General features: G+C 39.5%; 1 protein-coding gene across 6 annotated transcripts in view; it reads right to left on the reverse strand.

Moving 5' to 3' along the window:
- Window positions 1–23,515, reverse strand: part of NAPEPLD (N-acyl phosphatidylethanolamine phospholipase D) — a 49,727-nt gene that overhangs the window by 17,328 nt on the left and 8,884 nt on the right. For all 6 annotated transcript variants that reach the window (XM_032643000.1, XM_032643003.1, XM_032643001.1 and 3 more), the window contains one exon: window positions 18,150–18,456. In XM_032643000.1, the coding sequence (XP_032498891.1) occupies window positions 18,150–18,456 (307 nt within the window). The remainder of the gene's footprint in view (window positions 1–18,149; window positions 18,457–23,515) is intronic.

The raw sequence follows: 23,515 nt of genomic DNA on the forward strand, positions 1-23,515 counted from the left end.
GTGCCTACAACTGAGATTCCAAAAAGAAAAAAATAGTTTTTTACTTTTTATCCTAATCAGAGTTTGAAAAAGTACGTAGAATGGGGAAATTCTTGTTTATTTACAGAAATCAAGCACCCACTTGGCATTTTTCTTTACTAGATCAAGATTTTTCTTGGTTGGTCCTCCTTTTTTAAAGCTACAAATGGGAAAATCCTCAAGACTGTTATTAACCTGTACACTAGTTAATGTTTCACTTTTCTTGGGGAAAGGGAAAAATCCCAACATTTATTCAACCACTACTCTGCCAGATGCTTTAACTACATTGTCATCTAACTCTGTGAAGCAGATGTTACTGCCATTTCACAGAAAACCAGACCAAGGCAGAGGGTCACTAAGATACTTGCCAAGGTCATACAACAAGTGTCCAATCAGGAGTGGAATCAAGGCCTTCTGACTCTCAAGACCCTCTCTCTTCATTAAACCATAACTCTTTCCATGGCATAGATAATGTTAACTTCAAAACAATGAAACCCACATTCTTGTTAATATACTTATTAAGTATATGTTTCTGTACATGAATGAGATAAAGATTTGACAAAAATCTGTTCAAACCATATTTTCTAAAAAAAAATCACTTTTAAAGAGGACTTGAGTTAATCCTTTTCTTCCAACTGAAAGTATCTTTGTGCTGTTTTAGGAAACTTTAATATCTGTACTGTGCAACTCATAATTAAGATTTAAATTAAAAATATTTCTTTTTCATATTTATTTTGACGATATAGGTGAACACTGAATAGAGATTGATTTTACCAAAATACCACCAATTCAATTAAATATGAATGCTAATGTATATTTTTGCCACACTATCCGTATTAGGAGTACAAGATGCATCAAAATGGCTTAATATTTTTAAACTCCTCCTTGATTATAAAAGAAAATGTGCTTTATAAAATATTTGGAAAATATAACATAAAGATAAGAAGAGTAGCCATCCATTATATCCATGTGCAGAGATTACAACCACTGTTAAACATTATGCTATTTTTATGCAGTTCTATTTTTATGCATGGTTAAGATCATAGGATATTCATATTTTCTACTCTTTTTTTAAATTTCATATTATGACATTTTCACCCATCACATAAAAAAGTGAAACACATACTGATTTAAAAATGAAACAAATTCTTGAGGAAACCTGTCAGAAAGCAAAACAAAAAAATAAAAAGAAATGAAATACAGGGGAAATAAAGTTACAGAGGGTTGATCTAGGAGATCCAAAATATAATCAGTAGTTGTTTTACAAGGAAAAGATGGAGGGGAGGAAATTTTCAAGGAAATAGACAAGAAAATTTCCTAGAACTGAAGGCAACAGATATTTACATCTAAAGGGCCCACCAGGCATCAAGCATGATAAGTAAAGAACCACACATCCTGGTGAAACTTCAGAACATTGGTGCCAAAGAGATGATCCTCAGAGTTTCCACAGAGGAAATCAAGGTCCCACACAAAGGATCAAGAAATGGCACTGAACTTCTCTAAAAGCAATACTAAAAAGAAGGTCATGGAGGTAATGCTTTCAAATTCTGAGAGAAAACTGTTTCCAAACTAAAATTCCATTACCCACACTATCAATCAACAATGAGAATAAACTCAGCCTTAAAAAAGAACAAAATAATGCCATGTGCAGCATCATGGATGCAACCAGAGATTATCATACTAAGTGAAGCAAGTCAGAAAGAGAAAGACAAATACCATATGATATCCCTTATATGTGGAATCTAAAATATGGCACAAATGAACCTATCTACAAGACAGAAACAGACTCACATACATAGAGAACAGACCTGTGGTTACCAAAGGGTAGGGGGCAGGGGAGTGAAGGACTGGGAGTTTGGGGTTAGCAGATGTAAACTATTATATACAGGATGGATAAACAACAAGGTCCTACTGTAGAGCACAGGGAACTATATTCAGTATCATGTGATAAATCATAATGGAAAAGAATATAAAAAAAGAATGTCTCTTTGTGTATAAGTGAGTCACTGCTGTACAGCAGAGATTGGCACAGCATTGTAAACCAACTATAATTCAATTTAGAATAAAGAGTGAGAATAAAGACATTTTAGACAAGCAAGGTCTCAAAAAACTGTCGTCCCGTGTACCCCCTCTCAGGAAGCTCGTTAAGAGTGCGCTCCACCAAAAGGAGAAAATATCCAAGAGGGGGAAGAGGTGGGACGCAGGAAACAGGGCCACAGTGAGGAGGGAAAGGGGCCCAGGAGGGCGGTGAAGGAGAGCCCAGAAGGAAGCCACAGAGAGCCTGGAGGGCATCAGCCCAGATTGGAGCCTGGTGCTGAAAACCTCCTGAAGGTCTTCCCCTCGGGAAGATGGTCCTGAGAAGCCATGGGAAGGAGGGAAATGATCAGTCATAAATACATAGAAAGTTCAACAGACGAAAAAGGAGGGATCATTAACCTCAGAGGGAAAAGTATGTGAGACAGGAGACACGGCCATACTATATTACTTGGTTCCTCAATGAAAAATACTGACATAGTCACAATAATGTAAATAGTAAGGGGAAAGCTCAAGTAGAAGCACGGGAGAGATGGGGAGGGATACAGAGTGAGTTACATCTGATAGTAATGTGAAGGACCACAGAAAAACAAGCACTGCGTGATTCCACATATCTGAGGTATCTAAAATAGTCAAACTCATAGAACCGAAGAGTGGAATGGTGGTTGCCAGGGCTGGGGGGGAGAGGAACGTGGGGAGTTACTACCAGTGGGCACACAGCTTCACTTAAGCAAGATGCAGAAGCTCCAGGGATCTGCTGTACAACATGGTCCCTGCAGGCAACAATAATGCATTGTACACTGACAAATTTAAGAGGGTAGATCTCATGTTAAGTGTTCATACCACAACAAAAAGAAAAATATGAAGACAAACTCCAAAGGAAATAAAGGGGCCTGGGTGGCAGAGGCTGGTTAGGGGACTGGTATTTGTCTTATAAGCCCGTCGGTAATATGATTTTTTTAAAAAAACCTGTATACATGCATTTTTTTCCCTCGATAAAAATAAAAAAGCAACCTGCTGGCCTACTACAGTACAAATATAAAATAACTGGTACGTATCATTTTTTCAAAGGGCATCCTATTCTTCAATATCATACATTTAAAGAATGCGTGAGATTTTCAAAGTACTTTCATGTGTCACGTGAATCTCAAAACAATCCTCGTCACCGAAACTCTCTTATCCTAACTTCATAGATCCCTCCCCTCCACCCCCCGCCAAAAAAAGAGTTCCTTGATGGACAGGATTCCTGAGCCTGAGCCTGGTTCCCAGACTCCTGGTGTCCCACTTTTTCTACTAGGCCATGCTGTGCAGCCTCAGTCCCGTGTCTCTCTCCTACTCCAATATGACTGTCCCTCTCACTTCTACAGCAGTAACTGATAAGGACGGCCTCCTTCCACTAATGAAACTCGGAGGTGCCTGCCTCTCTCCCTCTTTGAAGTTCTCCAACCTCCTTTCTCCTAACTGTTGGAGACTATCATCAACACTAACAATCAGAGAAGGTCACTGAGCCACTGCAAGAGCACAAAGCACACGAACCACTTGAAGCCTGTGAGCAGACCCACTGCTCCAATGACCCAGAAAAGGCAAATATCAGGAACGAAGTACTGTTGTCTAACCAGGCAATGCACTTGTGTAGCTCTGCTAATAACCCATTTTCACTTTGTTTAGAGCTGTTCTATTATTTTATACTTTAATCACATGTTTTTTCCAGAACACTTTCATATTCATATACCTAAACATAACATACTACAATGATGTAAATTCCATTATATAGTCATCATAACCCTACATATATCATATTATCCTCTTCTTCCAAAACAATAATTTGAAGATCTGTATTATTAAACTCTAGCGTCCCAATATCTAATTAAAATAATTTCGAGAAATTTGATTAAATTCTGAACTGGCCTAACGATCTGAAGTAAGTATTCTTTACATAGTCTTTAAATTTTTTTAAATGAATAACTCTATCACACTTAGCAGTTCTTAAAAATTAATAATCTGGGCAACTTAAAGGGATAAAGTATGGACTTATAGTTATCTATGAAAATAAAAGAAGTCAACATGCATTTAATCTAGTTAGTTCTAGGCTTTTATTGGAAACAAGGAGAAACAAGATGTAGGTAAATGATAAGAAAATAAAAATTGGATTAAGACAAATGAGTCTTCTCTCTTACATGATGCCACATCTGTTTAAATGCATTCATAGCCTTCTTTTTGACATTTTCTAAAAAAAAACTGCCTTAAAAAAAAAAGCTTAATAACGAACCAAAACAATTAATAAAATGGGAATAGGAACATACATATCAATAATTACCTTAAATGTAAATGGACTAAATGCTCCCACCAAAAGACACAGATTGGCTGAATGGATACAAAAACAAGACCCATATATCTGCTGTCTACAAGAGACCCACTTCAGACCTAGAGACACATACAGACTGAAAGTAAGGGGATGGAAAAAGATATTCCATGCAAATGGAAACCAAAAGAAAGCTGGAGTAGCAATTCTCATATCAGACAAAATAGACTTTAAAATAAAGACTATTACAAGAGACAAAGAAGGACACTACAGAATGATCAAGGGATCAATCAAAGAAGAAGATATAACAATTGTAAATATTTATGCACCCAACATAGGAGCACCTCAATACATAAGGCAAATACTAACAACCATAAAAGGGTAAATTGACAGTAACACATTCATAGTAGGGGACTTTAACACCCCACTTTCACCAATGGACAGATCATCCAAAATGAAAATAAATAAGGAAACCCAAGCTTTAAATGATACATTAAACAAGATGGACTTAATTAATATTTATAGGACATTCCATCCAAAAAAAACAGAATACACATTTTTTTATAGTGCTCATGGAACATTCTCCAGGATAGATCATATCTTGGGTCACAAATCAAGCCTTGGTAAATTTAAGAAAATTGAAACTGTATCAAGTATCTTTTCCGACCACAGCGCTATGAGACTAGATATCAATTACAGGAAAAGATCTGTAAAAAATACAAACACATGGAGGCTAAACAATACACTACTTAATAACCAAGTGATCACTGAAGAAATCAAAGAGGAAATCAAAAAATACCTAGAAACAAATGACAATGGAGACACGACGACCCAAAATCTATGGGATGCAGCAAAAGCAGTTCTAAGAGGGAAGTTTATAGCAATACAATCCTACCTCAAGAAACAGGAAACATCTCAAATAAGCAACCTAACCTTGCACCTAAAGCAATTAGAGAAAAAAGAACAAAAATCCCCCAAAGTTAGCAGAAGGAAAGAAATCATAAAAATCAGATCAGAAATAAATGAAAAAGAAATGAAGGAAACAATAGCAAAGATCAATAAAACTAAAAGCTGGTACTCTGAGAAGATAAACAAAATGATGAACCATTAGCTAGACTCATCAAGAAAGAGGGAGAAGACTCAAATGAATAGAATTAGAAATGAAAAAGGAGAAGTAACAACTGACACTGCAGAAATACAAAGGATCATGAGCGATTACTACAAGCAACTCTATGCCAATAAAATGGACAACCGGGAAGAAATGGACAAATTCTTAGAAAGGCACAACCTGCCAAGACTGAATCAGGAAGAAAAAGAAAATATGAACAGACCAATCACAAGCACCGAAATTGAAACTGTGATTAAAAATCTTCCAACAAACAAAAGCCCAGGACCAGATGGCTTCACAGGGGAATTCTATCAAACATTTAGAGAAGAGCTAACACCCATCCTTCTCAAACTCTTCCAAAAAATCACAGAAGAAGGAACACTCCCAAACTCATTCTATGAGGCCACCATCACCCTGATACCAAAACCAGACAAGGATGTCACAAAGAAAGAAAACTACAGGCCAATATCACTGATGAACATAGATGCAAAATTCCTCAACAAAATACTAGCAAACAGAATCCAACAGCACATTAAACGGATCATACACCATGAGCAAGTGGGGTTTATCCCAGGAATGCAAGGATTCTTCAATATATGCAAATCAATCAACGTGATACACCATATTAACAAACTGAAGGAGAAAAACCATATGATCATCTCAATAGATGCAGAGAAAGCTTTCGACAAAATTCAACACCCATTTATGATAAAAACCCTGCAGAAAGTAGGCATAGAGGGAACCTTCCTCAACATAATAAAGGCCATATATGACAAACCCACAGCAAACATCATCCTCAATGGTGAAAAACTGAAAGCATTTCCACTAAGATCAGGAACAGGACAAGGTTGCCCACTCTCACCACTCTTATTCAACATAGTTTTGGAAGTTTTAGCCACAGCAGAGAAGAAAAGGAAATAAAAAGAATCCAAATCGGAAAAGAAGAAGTAAAGCTGTCACTGTTTGCAGATGACATGATACTATACATAGAGAAGCCTAAAGATGCTACCAGAAAACTACTAGAGCTAATCAATGAATCTGGTAAAGTAGCAGGATACAAAATTAATGCACAGAAATCTCTGGCATTCCTGTACACTAATGATGAAAAATCTGAAAGTGAAATCAAGAAAACACTCCCATTTACCACTGCAACAAAAAGAATAAAATATCTAGGAATAAACCTACCTAAGGAGACAAAAGACCTGTATGCAGAAAATTATAAGACATTGATGAAAGAAATTAAAGATGATACAAATAAATGGAGAGATATACCGTGTTCTTGGATTGGAAGAATCAACATTGTGACAATGACTCTACTACCCAAAGCAATCTACAGATTCAATGCAATCCCTATCCAACTACCACTGGCAATTTTCACAGAACTAGAACCAAAAATTTCACAATTTGTATGGAAACACAAAAGACCCCGAAGAGCCAAAGCAATCTTGAGAACGAAAAACGGAGCTGGAGGAATGAGGCTCCCTGACTTCAGACTATACTACAAAGCTACAGTAATCAAGACAGTATGGTACTGGCACAAAAACAGAAAGATAGATCAATGGAACAGGATAGAAAGCCCAGAGATAAACCCACGCACATATGGTCACCTTATCTTTGATAAAGGAGGCAGGAATGTACAGTGGAGAAAGGACAGCCTCTTCAATAAGAGGTGCTGGGAAAACTGGACGGCTACATGTAAAAGTATGAGATTTGATCACTCCCTAACACCATACACAAAAATAAGCTCAAAATGGATTAAAGACCTAAATGTAAGGCCAGAAATTATCAAACTCTTAGAGGAAAACATAGGCAGGACACTCTATGACATAAATCACAGCAAGGTCCTTTTTGACTCACCTCCTAGAGAAATGGAAATAAAAACAAAAATAAACAAATGGGACCTAACGAAACTTCAAAGCTTTTGCACAGCAAAGGAAACCATAAACAAGACCAAAAGACAACCCTCAGAATGGGATAAAATATTTGCAAATGAAGCAACTGACAAAGGATTAATCTCCAAAATTTACAAGCAGCTCATGCAGCTTAATAACAAAAAAACAAACAACCCAATCCAAAAATGGGCAGAAGACCTAAATAGACATTTCTCCAAAGAAGATATACAGACTGCCAACAAACACATGAAAGGATGCTCAACATCACTAATCATTAGAGAAATGCAAATCAAAGCTACAATGAGATATCATCTCACACCAGTCAGAATGGCCATCATCAAAAAATCTAGAAACAATAAATGCTGGAGAGGGTGTGGAGAAAAGGGAACCCTCTTGCACTGTTGGTGGGAATGTAAATTGATACAGCCACTGTGGAGAACAGTATGGAGGTTCCTTTAAAAAGTACAAATAGAACTACCATATGACCCAGCAATGCCACTACTGGGCATATACCCTGAGAAAACCGTAATTCAAAAAGAGTCATGTACCACAATGTTCATTGCAGCTCTATTTACAATAGCCCAGAGATGGAAACAACCTAAGTGTCCATCATCGGATGAATGGATAAAGAAGATGTGGCACATATATACAATGGAATATTGTATATATATCAGCCATAAAAAGAAACTAAATTGAACTATTTGTAATGACGTGGATAGACCTAGAGTCTGTCATACAGAGTGAAGTAAGTCAGAAAGAGAAAGACAAACACCGTATGCTAACACATATATCTGGAATTTAAGAAAAAAAAAAATGTCATGAAGAACCTAGGGGTAAAACAGGATTAAAGACACAGACCTACTAGAGAATGGACTTGAGGATATGGGGAGCGGGAAGGGTAAGCTGTGACAAAGCAAGAGAGAGGCATGGACATATATACACTACCAAACGTAAGGTAGATAGCTAGTGGGAAGCAGCCGCATAGCACAGGGAGATTAGCTCGGTGCTTTGTGACCACCTGGAGGGGTGGGATAGGGACGGTGGGAGGGAGGGAAACGCAAGCGGGAAGAGATATGGGAACATATGTATATATATAACTGATTCATTTTGTTGTGAAGCAGAAACTAACACACCATTGTAAAGCAATTATACTTCAATAAAGATGTTAAAAAAAAAAAAAAAGAAACCGAACTTAAGAATTTATCAGTATACTGAATTATTATGATTTCTAGACTAGTCATTTAAAAAAAAAGAATACGTAGAAAGACTTATCATATACCTCGATAAAAAATCGCTTTTGCAGAAATATTTCTCCCGGAATATTTATTCAAAAATTTAGCTCAAAAAAAAAAAAAAAAATTTAGCTCAATTTCAATCAAAATAACAAAAAAAATTTTTTTGAAATAAAAAAAATATTTATAAATTTCATCTGAAGAATAGGAAGGAAGAGCCAGAAGGTTTTTTTAAACCTAAATGAAAATGAGCACAGATATTAAATCAAATATTAAATTTATAAACATTAGAACAGTGTGATCTTGTTGCCAGAAAAGATAGCTCATTGGAACAGGATATTCCAAAACAGGTATACTGGCATATATACAAGTACATGAATATTGAATATAAGGTTGGAATTTCAAATCAAAGAGGAAATAGAAGATGATTTAATAAACAGTGTTGGAATTTAATAAATGGTGTTTATATCTGAGCTGGTTGTCTAAGACGTACATAGATATGTAAAGCACCCTATATGTACCAAACTAGATTCCATATGGATTAAATAATTAATTTTGAAAAGTGAAAAAAAACACCAAAATACAGGTGATGACGTATCTGATAGCTAGCAGAAATAGCCTTTTTAGGCAAAGGAAAAAATAATAAAATATTGGCATATTTGCATAAATATTAAAAACTTTTCTGTGTTAAAAAAAGTCCCCCTACCCCCTCAAAAAAAGAACATGATGAGCTGGAAACAAAACTTTGCAACATCTATGAGAAAGGATTAAAGTAGTTAAACATAAATAAATTCCTATATATCTGTAAGGAAAAAAAGTAACACTTCAATGGAAGAAAGGTCCAAGAATACTAGAAGATAATTCACAAAATAAGACCGCAAAAGCCTAAGTAACTTAAAAATGGTTTAGCCTGATTAGAAGTAAAAAAGAAATGTAAATTAAAGTGTCATCATCTTTCACCGTTCATCAGCAAAGGTCTTTTTTATTTTAATGACAAAGCTAATTGTTGGTTAGGAGTAGAGAAAAATAGATCCTCTCTCATACTTTTGGGGGGAGTGTAAACTGATGCCATATTTTTGGAGGACAACCTAACAATGAAGTATCAAGTGCCATAAGAAAAAAAAAAAGCTTACACTTCATTAAAGAATGCAGTTCTCACCCTTTTCTGCCTTATTATTCCTCAAAGCACTAATCATCTTCCTTTTCTGCCTTATCATTCCTTTTCCTTCCTTTTCTGCCTTATTATTCCTCAAAGCACTAATCATCTTTCAATATTCCACATCATTTACTTGACTATTGTCTCTCTTCCAATAAACCTAACTTCCAAGGAGGCCAGGTTTCCTTTCTGCCTTGTTCATGGCTGTATCTCTTGCACCTACAACAGTGGAGTTTAAGAACCACTCATAAGCCACAATCACCCTGATACCAAAACCAGAAAACTATACTACAAAATAGAAAATTACAGGCCAATATCACTGAAAAACATAGTTGCAAAAATCCTCAACAAAATACTATCAAACTGAATCTAACAATCCATTAAAAACATCATTCAATATGATCAAGTGGTATTTATCCCAGGGATGCAAGGATCTTCAGTATCTGCAAATCAATCACTGTGATACACCACATAAACAAACTGAAGAATAAAAACCATATGATCATCTGAATAGATGCAGAAAACGTTTGACAAAATTCAACACCCATTTATGATAAAAACTCTCCAGAAAGTGGTCATAGAGGGAACTACCTAAACATAATAAAGGCCACATATGACAAACACACAGCTAACAGCATTCTCAACAGTAAAAGCTGAAAGCATTTCCCCCAAGATCAGGAAAAAGACAAGGATATCCACTCTTGCCACTTTTATCCAACATAGTTTTGGAAGTCCTAACAACGGCAATCAGAAAAGAAAAAGAAATAAAAGGAATCCAAACTGGAAAAGAAGAAATACGACTGCCACTGTTTGCAGATGACATGATATCATATATAGGAAATCCTAAAGATGCTACCAGAAAACTACTAGAGCTCATCTATGAATTCAGTAAACTGCAGGATACAAAATTAATACACAGAAATTTCTTGCATTACTAATACTAAAAATGAAAGATCAGAAAGACAAATTAAAGAAATGATCACATTTACCATCGCATCAAAAAGAATAAACTACCTAGGAATAAACCAACCTAAGGAGGCTAAAGACCTGTACCCTAAAAACTATAAGATGTTGATGAAAGAAATCAAAAATGACATAAACAGATGGAAAAATATACCATGTTGTTGGATTAGAACCATCAGTAGTGTCAAAATCACTATAATACCAAAGACAATCTACAGATTCAATGCAATCACAATCAAATTGCCAATGGCATTTTTCACAGAACTTGAACAAAAATTTTTTTTTAATTTGTATGGAAACAAAAAAGACCAAGAATACAAAAACCAATCCTTAGAAAGAAAAACGGAGATGGATGAATCAGACTCCCTGACTTCAGACTATACTACAAAGTGACAGTCATCAAAAAAGTATGGTACTAGCACAAAAACAGAAACATAAATAAATAGAAGAGAAAAACCAGAAGTGAACTCACGCACCAATTAATCTACCAAAGGAGGCAAGACTATACAATGGAGAAAAGACAGTCACTTCAATAAGTGGTGCTGGGAAAACTGGAAAACTACATGTAAAAGAGTAAAACAAGAACATTCTCTAATACCATACATAAAAAAGAACTCAAGGGGCTTCCCTGGTGGTGCAGTGGTTGAGAGTCCACCTGCCGTTGCAGGGGACGCAGGTTCATGCCCTGGTCCGGGAGGATCCCACATGCTGTGGAGCGGCTGGGCCTGTGAGCCATGGCCGCTAAGCCTGCGCATCCGGAGCCTGTGCTCCGCAGCGGGATAGGCCACAACAGTGAGAGGCCCGCGTACCACAAAAAAAAAAAGAAAAAAGAACTCAAAATAGATTAAAGACCTAAATGTGAGAACAGGCACTCTTAGACAAAAACACAGGCAGAATTGTTTGACAAAAATCAGAGCAGTATCTTTCTGGATCCACCACCTAGAGTAATGAAAATAAACACAAAATAAAAAGGGGGATATAATAAAAGTTAAAAGCTTTTGCATAGCAAAGTAAATCATGAACAAAAAGACAATCCACAGAATGGAAGAAATATTTGCAAATGAAGTATGAACAAAGGATTAATCTCCAAATTATACAAAGAGCTCATGAAGCTATAAATCAAACAAATAAACAACCCAGTCAAAAACAGGGGAAGGGGCTTCCCTGGTGGCGCAGTGGTTGAGAGTCCACCTGCCAATGCACAGGACACGGGTTCGTGCCCCGGTCCAAGAAGATCCCACATGCCACAGAGCGGCTGGGCCCATGAGCCCTGGCCGCTGAGCCTGCGTGTCCGGAGCCTGTGCTCCGCAACAGGAGAGGCCACGACAGTGAGAGGCCCGTGTACCACACACACACAAAAAAAAAAAACGGGAAGAAGATCTAAATTTGACAATCTCCAAAGAACACATAGAGATGAACAAAAATCACATGAAAAGATGTTAAATCCCTAATTATTACAGACATGAAAATCAAAACTACAATGAGGTATCACATACTACCAGGCAAAATGACCATCATCCAAGGTCAATAAGCAATACATGCTAAAGAGAGCGTGGAGAAAAGGAAATCCTCCTAGGCTGTTGTGCAAATGTACCCCAGTAACAGCCACTATGGAGAACAATATAGAGGTTCCATAAAATATTAAATTTGAGGGACCACATGATCCAGCAATCCCACTACTAGGTGTATATCTGGAAAAAACATATTTGAAAAGACACATACACTACAAAATTCATTGCACCACTATTTAACATAGCAACGAAATGGAAGCAACCAAAATATCCACTGACAGAGGACTGGATAAAAAAGATGTGGAACATAAAAAGGTTATTACTCTGGGCTTCCCTGGTGGTGCAGTGGTTGAGAGTCCGCCTGCCGATGCAGGGGATGTGGGTTCGTGCCCCAGTCCGGGAAGATCCCACATGCCGCAGAGCAGCTGGGCCCGTGAGCCATGGCCGCTGAGCCTGCGCGTCTGGAGCCTGTGCTCCGCAGCGGGAGAGGCCACAACAGTGAGAGGCCCGCCTACCGCAAAAAAAAAAAAAAAAAAGGTTATCACCCATAAAAAGAGTGAAATAATGCCTTTGCAGCAACATTGATGGACCTGAAGGTGACAATACTAAGTGAAATAGGCCAGACAGAAAAAGACAAATAGCATATATCACCTACAGGTGAGATCTAAAAATTGATACAAATAACCAAATTTACAAAACAGAAACAGTCGCGGACTTAGAAAACGAACATATGGTTACCAAAGGGGAAAGGTGGGGCTGGAGGGATACCTTAGGAGGTTGGGATTAACACCTGCATACTAATATCCATAAAATAGATCATCAACAAGTATCTACTGTCTAACACAGGGAACGCTACTCAACAATCTGAAAGAACTTATACAGGAAGGGTCCGAAAAAGAGTAGCTATGTGTCTCTGTTTACCTGAATCAAGCTGCTTAAAGCTAAAACAAACACAACATTGTAAAGCCACTATACTCCAATATAAACTAAATGTTAAATTAGGAAACAAAAGCAAAAACGAAATTCCTACAACATTCTCCTCGGGCCTTGGGACCCAGAGAGCTTCACATCCCTGGAGCCCCAGCAGCCTTGGTTTCCAAAGGCTGGATGTCATGGGGGTTAGGGAGCTGGGAAGGATATGCCAGCAAATGAGCTCTCCTTGGACCTGCAGTGCCTGATCCCTTCGGGATGGACCACAATCTCCAGATCCACGATGGACCTCTGACAGTAAGGCCAAGCCTAGTGCAGCCAAAGGATGGTGGACCCTCTGGGCCGGAAGAGCTCTGAAAAGTCACCTGGTCCCCATGTCTCCTGGTGCTGGGGTTCCCACCTCCAGCCTCCTTCCGCAGACTCACCCCACCTACGGATGTCAGCACCCTCAGCACAGCGCTTTGGCAGGGATTGGGATTTGTCCCAGGGGGAAAGGGAAGGGGGTGGAAGTATTGAGACACAAGTCCTTGGTTGTCTGTTCTGGCACATTCCAATCATTTAAAACGCAGCAGCAGGACTTTCCCTAAGCCTCTCATTGCCCGAGTAACCAGAGTTGGGCAACCAGAAATGCTGCTGCCTTGTTTCCTGGAATGACAACTCTAAAACCAGTGCTTACATATGGTCACCTCATCTTTGATAAAGGAGGCAGGAATGTACAGTGGAGAAAGGACAGCCTCTTCAATAAGGGGTGCTGGGAAAACTGGACAGCTACATGTAAAAGTATGAGATTTGATCACTCCCTAACACCATACACAAAAATAAGCTCAAAATGGATTAAAGACCTAAACGTAAGGCCAGAAACTATCAAACTCTTAGAGGAAAACATAGGCAGAACACTCTATGACATAAATCACAGCAAGATCATTTCTGACCCACCTCCTAGAGAAATGGAAATAAAAACAAAAATAAACAAATGGGACCTAACGAAACTTCAAAGCTTTTGCACAGCAAAGGAAACCATAAACAAGACCAAAAGACAACCCTCAGAATGGGATAAAATATTTGCAAATGAAGCAACTGACAAAGGATTAATTTCCAAAATTTACAAGCAGCTCATGCAGCTCAATAATAAAAAAACAAACAACCCAATCCAAAAATGGGCAGAAGATCTAAATAGACATTTCTCCAAAGAAGATATACAGAATGCCAACAAACACATGAAAGAATGCTCAACATCATTAATCATTAGAGAAATGCAAATCAAAGCTACAATGAGCACTGCTGGTGGGAATGTGAATTGGTTCAGTCACTGTAGAGAACAGTATGGAGGTTCCTTAAAAAAGTACAAATAGAACTACCATATGACCCAGCGATCCCACTACTGGGCATATACCCTGAGAAAACCATAATTCAAAAAGAGTCATGTACCAAAATGTTCATTGCAGCTCTACTCACAATAGCCCAGAGATAGAAACAACCTAAGTGCCCATCATCGGATGAATGCATAAAGAAGATGTGGCACATATATACAATGGAATATTATTCTGCCATAAAAAGAAACGAAATTGAGTTATTTGTAGTGAGGTGGATAGACCTAGAGTCTGTCATACAGAGTGAAATAAGTCAGAAAGAGAAAGACAAATACCATATGCTAACACATATATATGGAATTTAAGGAAAAAAAATGTCATGAAGAACCTAGGGGTAAGACAGGAATAAAGACACAGACCTACTGGAGAACGGACTTGAGGATATGGGGAGGGGGAAGGGTGAGCTGTGACAAAGCGAGAGAGAGGCATGGACATATATACACTACCAAACGTAAGGTAGATAGCTAGTGGGAAGCAGCCGCATAGCACAGGGAGATCAGCTCCATGCTTTGTGACCACCTAGAGGGGTGGGGTAGGGAGGGTGGGAGGGAGGGAGACGCAAGAGGGAAGAGATATGGGAACATATGTATATGTATAACTAATTCACTTTGTTATAAAGGAGAAACTAACACACCATTGTAAAGCAATTATACCCCAATAAAGATGTTAAAGTAAAAACAAAAAGAAACCAGTGCTTATGGGCACTTCACATTCACAAGGCCTATGAGGCTTAAATGAACAATGGCCTCTAGAAATGTAGTGTGGTAGGTGATCGGAAAGAGAATTGAAAACAGAGCGACTTTCAATAAGCCCATTTCAGGAGGTAAATTTTACTCACGAGGTTTTTTCTTGTTTTGTTTTGTTTTTTAAAGCACATGAAAAGATACTTAACATCACTCATTATCATAGCACATCAAAACTACAAGGAGGTATTACCTCGTACCAGTTACAGTGGCCATCATTAAAAAGTCAACAAACAGCAAATCCTCGAGAGTGAGTACAGAAAAGGAACGCTCCTATGCTGTTGGTGGGAACGTAAACTGGTAACAGCCACTATGCAGATCGGTATGAAGGTTCCTTAAAAAACTAAAATAAATCTACCATATGATCCAGCAATCCCACTCCTGGGCATATATCCAGAGAAAACCGTACTTTGGAAAGACAAATGCATCCCAACGTTCACTGCAGGGCTATTTTCAATAGCCAAGTTGTGGAAGCCACGAAATTGTCCACCAGCAGACAAATGCATAAAGATGTGGTACATATATACAAGGTAATATTAGCCATAAAAAAGAATGAAACAACACCATTTGCAGCAACTGGCTGGACCCGGCAATGATCACATCAAGTGAAGTAGCCAGACACAGAAAGACAAATGTCATCTGATATAGCTCGAAGGTAGAGTCTAAGGTGAAAATGATACAAATGAACTTATTTGCAAAACAGAAATATACTCACAGACTTTGAACGCCAACTTATGGTTGCCGGGGGTGGGTGGAAACATGGCTGGTAGGGATCAATTAGGAGTTCACAATTAACATATACCCACTAGTATACAAAACAGATAATCAACAAGGACCTTCTGTTTAGCACAGAGAACTGTACTCATTATTTAGGTAATACCCTAAATGGGAAAAGAATTTGAAAAAGAATAGATACATGTGTATGTACAACTGAATCACTTAGCTGTACATCTGAAACTAATACCACACTGTATATCAACTATACTCCAATATAAATAAAAATTAAAATAAAAAGAAAAACAAAGAACTCCTGACTTTAAAAAAATAAAAAGAAAGCTTACACTTCATTAAAGAATTCAGCTCCCACCCCCCAATTTCCTTTTTCTGCCTCATTATTCCTCAAAGCACAAATCATCTTTCAGTATCCCACATCATTTTCTTATCTGTTTATTGTCTCTCTTCCATTAAACCGAAGGCCCAACGAAGCCCGGCTGTCTTTCTGCTTTTTTTTTTTTTTTTGCGGTACACGGGCCTCTCACTGTTGTGGCCTCTCCCGTTGCGGAGCACAGGCTCCAGACATGCAGGCTCAGCGGCCATGGCTCATGGGCCCAGCTGCTCCTGGACTGGGGCACGAACCTGCGTCCCCTGCATCGGCAGGCGGACTCTCAACCACTGCGCCACCAGGGAAGCCCTTGTCTTTCTGCTTTTTCATGGCTCTCTCTCTAGCACCTAGAATAGTGGAGTTTAAGAACAACTGGCCTGGTGAGTTCTCAGAAATTGAACCCAGTTTCTTCAATATCTCCAAATCATCAGAGTTCAGAGATGTATTTCCGCCTTCATGTAGTCACTCACTTTCCTGTTTGAAATGAAAGAAAACTAAAGACACCATTACTACTACTGTATTTTTAGAAACTATGGCCCAAAAACCAGGAAGGAATTTTTACCAAACAGGTAACCTACCCATCTTGGCCTCCTACCCTAAACCCTTCTTCTCACAGCTTGACTCCATGTTTCTCTTCATACCAGGTTCTCCAGAAGACATAAAATTTTCTTGTCCCTCCCATCCACAAAGTTGAAACATACACTAAGGTTTTATCTATTAATATCCTGACTCATTCTTAAACAGTGCTGAGAAAATATTATTCATGTTACTCAATTCTGTTAACTAGGATTAATACTATGAACATTCTTTAGCATCAAAGTGACAATATGGGTTTTTTGGGTTTTTTTAAATCTCACATCCTTTAAAGAAAAATGGACACATTTACTAAGGTAAACGATCTAACACCACCACCACCGACCCACTCCCCAGCCTCCTGCCTTACTGCAGATCAACGCTTCAGGGATACCTCCACTCTTTTCATCCCACCCACTTCCAATGTCTACTAGTTCCTCATCTCTCAGTTCCCCACAAGGCCTGGCAGGACAGGGGTTGTTGGAAAAGAGAGGCCAAGCGGGGTAGGAGGTGTAGAGGGGCAAGAAACTAAGAAAGGAGGAAAACAGCTACTGCCATTGGGAGCCACCGACTCCCTGCTGAGTTAAATCTCACTCATCTCATAAACCATAGGCCAAAGGTTAATAGTCTCATCCTAAGTATAACTAGCATATTGAAAGCCCAGTAACCTATTCCCAATTTTTAAAGGAGTGGAAGGTTATCTGACAATTTCTTTTATAACTTTAGCAGCTTTTTCCAAGGATGAAGAGCCAAGCGCTCCAGGCTTAACCCTTATAATTCATATTCCAAAACACAGGTTACTATTTTCTAGAACATGCCATGCACTTTCTCTCCTCTGTGACCTTCCCCACGCCCATCATCCACCTGGAAAACCACTGCCAAATAGTTTTTATCTTTCTAGGCCCAGCTCAAATATCATCTCCTCTGTAAAGCCATTTCCAATCCCACGAGTCAGAATTAATTGCGTCCTTTCCTATATTTTTAAGACATCCGTTCCTACTTCTAGTTGCCACCAGATCAGAGCTGGTTATTCACACATGTACTCTGCTGCTCAACTGTGAACTCGAAGGCACCTTATTCATGTCATCTCCCCAGAACCTTACCATACAAAAGGGCTCAATTAGCTAACTGGAGTGTCATAATACAATTCACAGCAACGTTAAGTAATACATATATTAAGAGCAAATGCGCAGCACTCAGAAAGCCAAATGCTACCTCTTTGGAGCATGGAACGCTGCTGTGATCTTTTTCCATCATCAGCCATCTGAGAACATTTGGAATAGAGGGATTTTTCCATGTTGGCCAAGGGTTAACAAATCTCCCATCCTTTCCTTTCTTTGATTTAGTTACATCTTCTTCTAGTCTGTAATCCAGTTTGAAACTCTTCCTGGAAAACCTAGAAGAATCACTTCCTCCAGAATTCTGTGAATTTTGGCGCTTTCTTACTGCTTCTTTAGGATATTGGCAAATTGTCCTCAGGGACTGGTTGCTTTCATTTTCATCCATGTCCTTTCCTGAAGAGCTAAAAAAAGGGGGAGGGGGAATATACTGAGTTTAACATACAGACATTAAAACATACACATAGTATTATTTCTTAACCAATAAAAATTTCCTCAAACTTATAACAATGTCTCTATTAGGCTCAAACTTTCTTCCTGCAAAATACAATTTTAGAATCCAGTATTACTGCTTGCTAAATAGAAAAGGTGTTTGCTTTACTTATTACTGCCAAACCTTTAAAAAATTCCTTATGTGGGGCTTCCCTGGTGGCGCAGTGGTTGAGAGTCCGCCTGCCGAGGCAGGGGACACGGGTTCGTGCCCCGGTCTGGGAAGATTCCACATGCCGCAGAGCGGCTGGGCCCGTGAGCCATGGCCGCTGAGCCTGCGCGTCTGGAGCCTGTACTCCTCAACGGGAGAGACCACAACAGTGAGTAGGCCCGCGTACCACAAAACAAACAAACAAAAAAATTCCTTATGTGCTATAATTCAAAACAAATCTACTCTACTAGCCAGCATTTAAACATGAAAATTTTCCATTTCAATGACATTCTGTAGAAAAAAGCACCTTCATGAATCTGTAATACTTTTATACCTTCATTTTAAAGTATTATTGTTAACATAATAAGAAGGATCGTCTTAGCTCCTCCAAGATACTTCAGTAATTCAAATGACTTACATATAACCCCATTAGGCCTAGTTATTTTTACTTTGTAGACAATCTGTTACTAATGCTCCCCAAAAAGTACAATGAGTCCAAATCCCCAGGAAGGAGATACACATTAGTTGAGAAACATTTCAATAATGTATTTAAGTGGTTAACAATACAAATTTGAATTAACTCAGATGTAGAACTGCACATGTAACCTAGCTCTGTAACCTTAGGCAAGTGTCCTATCCTCTCTGTGCCTTGATTTCTTCATCTGTAAAATGGAGATAATACTACCTGCCTCCAAAGGGTTATTGAGAGAGGACTGAAAAAGCATATGCAAGTAAAGCACTTAGAACATGTATGTAAAATGTATATAGCAAATGTAACATACATGTATGCACATAGTCACATGCATCATATACATCAGCTCAACAAACGTGAGGGGTTGCAGCTGCCCTTTTCTTTACTGCTCCTACGCCCACGTACACCACTTAACTCAAGGCACTGAAATCCTTGCTTTTGAACTATACAGGATTCCAGACACATGAAAGTGAGAAACAGTGCAGTAAGAATATACATTCTTCTTCCATGAATTTCATCTCTTTCCTATTCTGTTAAACAAACGTTTGCTTTCTGTTTAGTTTAAGTGTATTGTGTATACACAATACTCTTTATAACCCCAAGAAAAATAAGCACAATAACAGAGAAACAAGTATTATTTTTTGACTACAGTGCTGTTTAAATAGAAATATTACCCAGGAAGAAAGGGAAATAACTCAAACCCCAGGATGAGGTACACATACACATACACTCAACCAGAACTTTTTTCCCCCCAAAACTTTCTGGAGTAAATAGTCTATGATCTGGAGAAAAACAGGTGTTAAGAAACCACAGCTCACGGAAGCTGAAGCACCCACTGCTGCTCAGGCACAGCTGTTAGTGGGACAGCCTGACAGCTAAGGCAGTCTAACCAGTTTTATGTCTTGGGCAAATGACTTAACCTTTCTAGTCCTCAATTGTCTCATCTATAAAATATCTACTTATCTCAAGTGGGGTTTCAAAGGATTCAAGGACATAATAATGTACATAAAATGCTTGCCACTCACCCAAGGGCTAATTCTTTTTTCCCTAAACCATCTAAATTCTTTAAATTTTATTAGAAAGCAATGGATCTGGGAGAGTTACCTCAGTTCCTCTTACAGAATGGCTTTACCTGGGTCATAATTACAGGCCGAGGCCTTTACAAAGGGCAGAAACACAAGATCAGCCATTTAAACCTTAGTTCACTTAACAGATGAAAATACACAGGTTTAGAGAGTTTAAGTCACTTCTGGACAAGATAATGTCCGATGGCAGAGCTGACCTCACGCCACCTCTTGTGATGATAAACAGTTTGTGAGTGTTTGCATTCGTTACACACAGACATAAATATTCATATACATATAAACACACATATGTAATAATTCTACCAAATATATAATAAAGTATTGGCTCATTGTTTAAACAATCAAGAAATAAGGGGGAAAAAAGAAAAGGGCACTCTGATTCAAAACCACACAAAAAAGTCAATGCAGGGTTTTCAGACAACATCTAGTTGTCTAGTGTACGTGGGACATAAGAAGCAAGAGAGGCTTGTGAGAGTCAAGGTGGATACCCCAGCTGCAACACACACAAAATCCAGACTTCAGGAGTGAGCTTTTTACAGGCAAATCTGACTTTTAAAAAAAAAGAGGGGGGGAACCCCAGAGGATGCCCTTTACTCTCAGAATGAGGGCAAAGGTCAGTAAGATGGTCCATGAGGGTGTGTATTTCTGGCCCCGCCCACACTCTCCTCTGTTCCAAACACAGGCCCTTCGTCTATTTCTTCAAATGCATCATGCTCCCGCCTCAGGGCCACCTTGCCATCATCACAGGGCTTTTGAACATGATTTTTTAAAGTATCCTTGGGGTGGGAGGAGGGAGTAGCCATATGGACATCGATACAGGATTATGTATGACCACAAAATTTGTTCGAAACAACACAAAATGCTGGCACTATGATGCACCATTTCACACTATGCACTAAGTGTGAGATGATGGGAAGGAACCAGAAAGACATAACCTAAACTGTGACAACCCGGACTCATTCTTTTGGAGGAAAAGTACTAGAACTCTGGCTGGTGAATGTGCACAATGATGGGCTCTGTCAACAGGTGGTCCCGTGACCAAGGGAGCATCAGCTCCTGGAGACGTACCAAGCCCGCCTGAGGGCTGGGTCATGAGAAGACTCCGCATCAAACATCACTCTTCTGGTCACTCCGTAGTGGATACAGCAATAATCTCACAAAGGTCATCCTTAAATACCAAAGGTAAAATGACAGGAAAACTAGAACTAAGGAAGACTGGATCCTGCTACGTTAACTAGCTTTCAGCTTTGCAGATTCAGAAAACATGTCTAGCTTAACATATCAAGGCTGGAGTTTCCTTATTTAAATGTGGCAGATTTCCCAATTATTTCTTGTTATATGTCTGTCTCCAAAGTTAACAACGTTAAATGAAAATGCTGCCTTGACTTCAGGCCAACACTAAGCGCGAGGGGAGGGGCATACTCATGAGTACATGTACACTATCAACAAACTGTGTTTCAAAAGGAGGTTCAGGGCTTCGCTGGTGGCGCAGTTGTTGAGAGTCCGCCTGCCAATGCAGGGAACACGGGTTCGTGCCCCGGTTCGGGAAGATCCCACATGCCGCGGAGCGGCTGGGCCCGTGAGCCATGGCCGCTGAGCCTGCGCGTCCGGAGCCTGTGCTCCGCAACGGGAGAGGCCACAGCAGTGAGAGGCCCGCGTACCGCAAAAAAAAAAAAAAAAAAAAAAAAAAAGGAGGTTCAAAACTTGATGAAGATCTTTACGTTATACTGATTTTCATCCAATTTAAGACACCATGAACTTGTAAGGCAGTTACTTTATGTGCCACTAAGTTAAAATGTTATCAACTCTAATTAGTCATGCACTGTATGATTCATCCTGACATGGACGGTGTTAAAACCGGAATGTCTTAAAACTGATGAAATACACCATTTTATAGTGTGCTCCTAGGTACTATATATTAAGTTTATGTTTGCTTTGCTTTCCTTTAGCTTTTTAGCAAAACTGGTTCAGTCAATAAACTGAGTTAAAAATGAAATTCACGGAAAAACAAAGCAGTATTTTCTTTGCCGATGCATGTTGTGCACGTAACTCCCACAGAACATTCTCTCTTATTTATTATCCAGTGTACTTCCCATGCTTGGGACATATCTGCCCTCCCATCAGTCTCCTAAATGCCTGTGGGGTTAACACCATTCTCAAGGGAAATCTGTACTGCATGCGAAGGGAGGGGAGGACAGTTTAATTTTAACCTGCAAAGCCCTGTGCAGACATTTCAATGAACTGAAATAGTTTCATTAGCTATGTAATCTAGCAGTGTATTAAAACGACCCTTCTTTACTAAAGATAGGAGAGCAAATATAAAATTGTTAATTCATAGGCAGGAGACAAGATGGCGGAGCAGAAGGACTTGAGCTCATCTCCTCTCACGAAAACAGCAAAATCACAACTAACTGCTGAACCACCACTGACAAAAAGACTCGAACCTACAAAAAAAGATATTCTACACCCCAAGACAAAGAAGAAGCCACAACAAGACGATAGGAGGGGTGCTTTCACAATATAATCAAATCCCATACCCGCCAGGTGGGCAACCCACAAACTGGAAAATTACTATATCACAGAGGGTCTTCAAAAGAAGAGAGAGCTCTAAGCCCCATGTCGGGCTCCCCAGCCTGGGGGTCTGGCATTGGCAGGAGGAGCCCCCAGAGCATCTGGCTTTGAAGGCCAGTGGGGCTTGAGTGCAGGAACCACACAGTCCCGGGGGAAACAGAGACTCTACTCTTCAAGGGTGCACACATGGTTTCATGTGCACTGGGACCCAGGGCAAAGCAGTGAGTCCATAGAAGCCTGGGCCAGACCTACCTGCGGGTCTTGGAGGGTATCCTGGGGAGACGGGGTCGGCTGTGGCTCACTGTGAGGGCAAGGACACTGGTGACGGAGGCCCCAGGAAGTATTCAACAGCATGGGCTCCCGTGGAGGTCGCCATTTTGGCACAGAGACCCGGCCCCAGCAACAGCCTGCAGGATCCAGCGCTGGGACGCCTCAGGCCAAACAACCAATAGGGTGGGAACACAGCCCCACCCATCAGCAGACAGGCTGCTTAAGGTCGTCCTGACCCCACAGCCGCCTATAAACACACCCCTTGACACGGCCCTGCCCCCCAGAGAGACAAGACCCAGCTCCACCCACCAGCAGGCAGGTACCAGTCTCTCCCACCAGGAAGCCTGCACAAGACCCTGGACCAACTTCACCCACCAGGGGGCAGACGCCAGAAGCAAGAAGAAATACCATCCAGATCATCCAGA

The sequence above is a fragment of the Phocoena sinus genome, chromosome 9 (genome assembly GCF_008692025.1).
Source record: "Phocoena sinus isolate mPhoSin1 chromosome 9, mPhoSin1.pri, whole genome shotgun sequence".
In the NCBI taxonomy this organism is placed as follows: Eukaryota; Metazoa; Chordata; class Mammalia; order Artiodactyla; family Phocoenidae; genus Phocoena; species Phocoena sinus.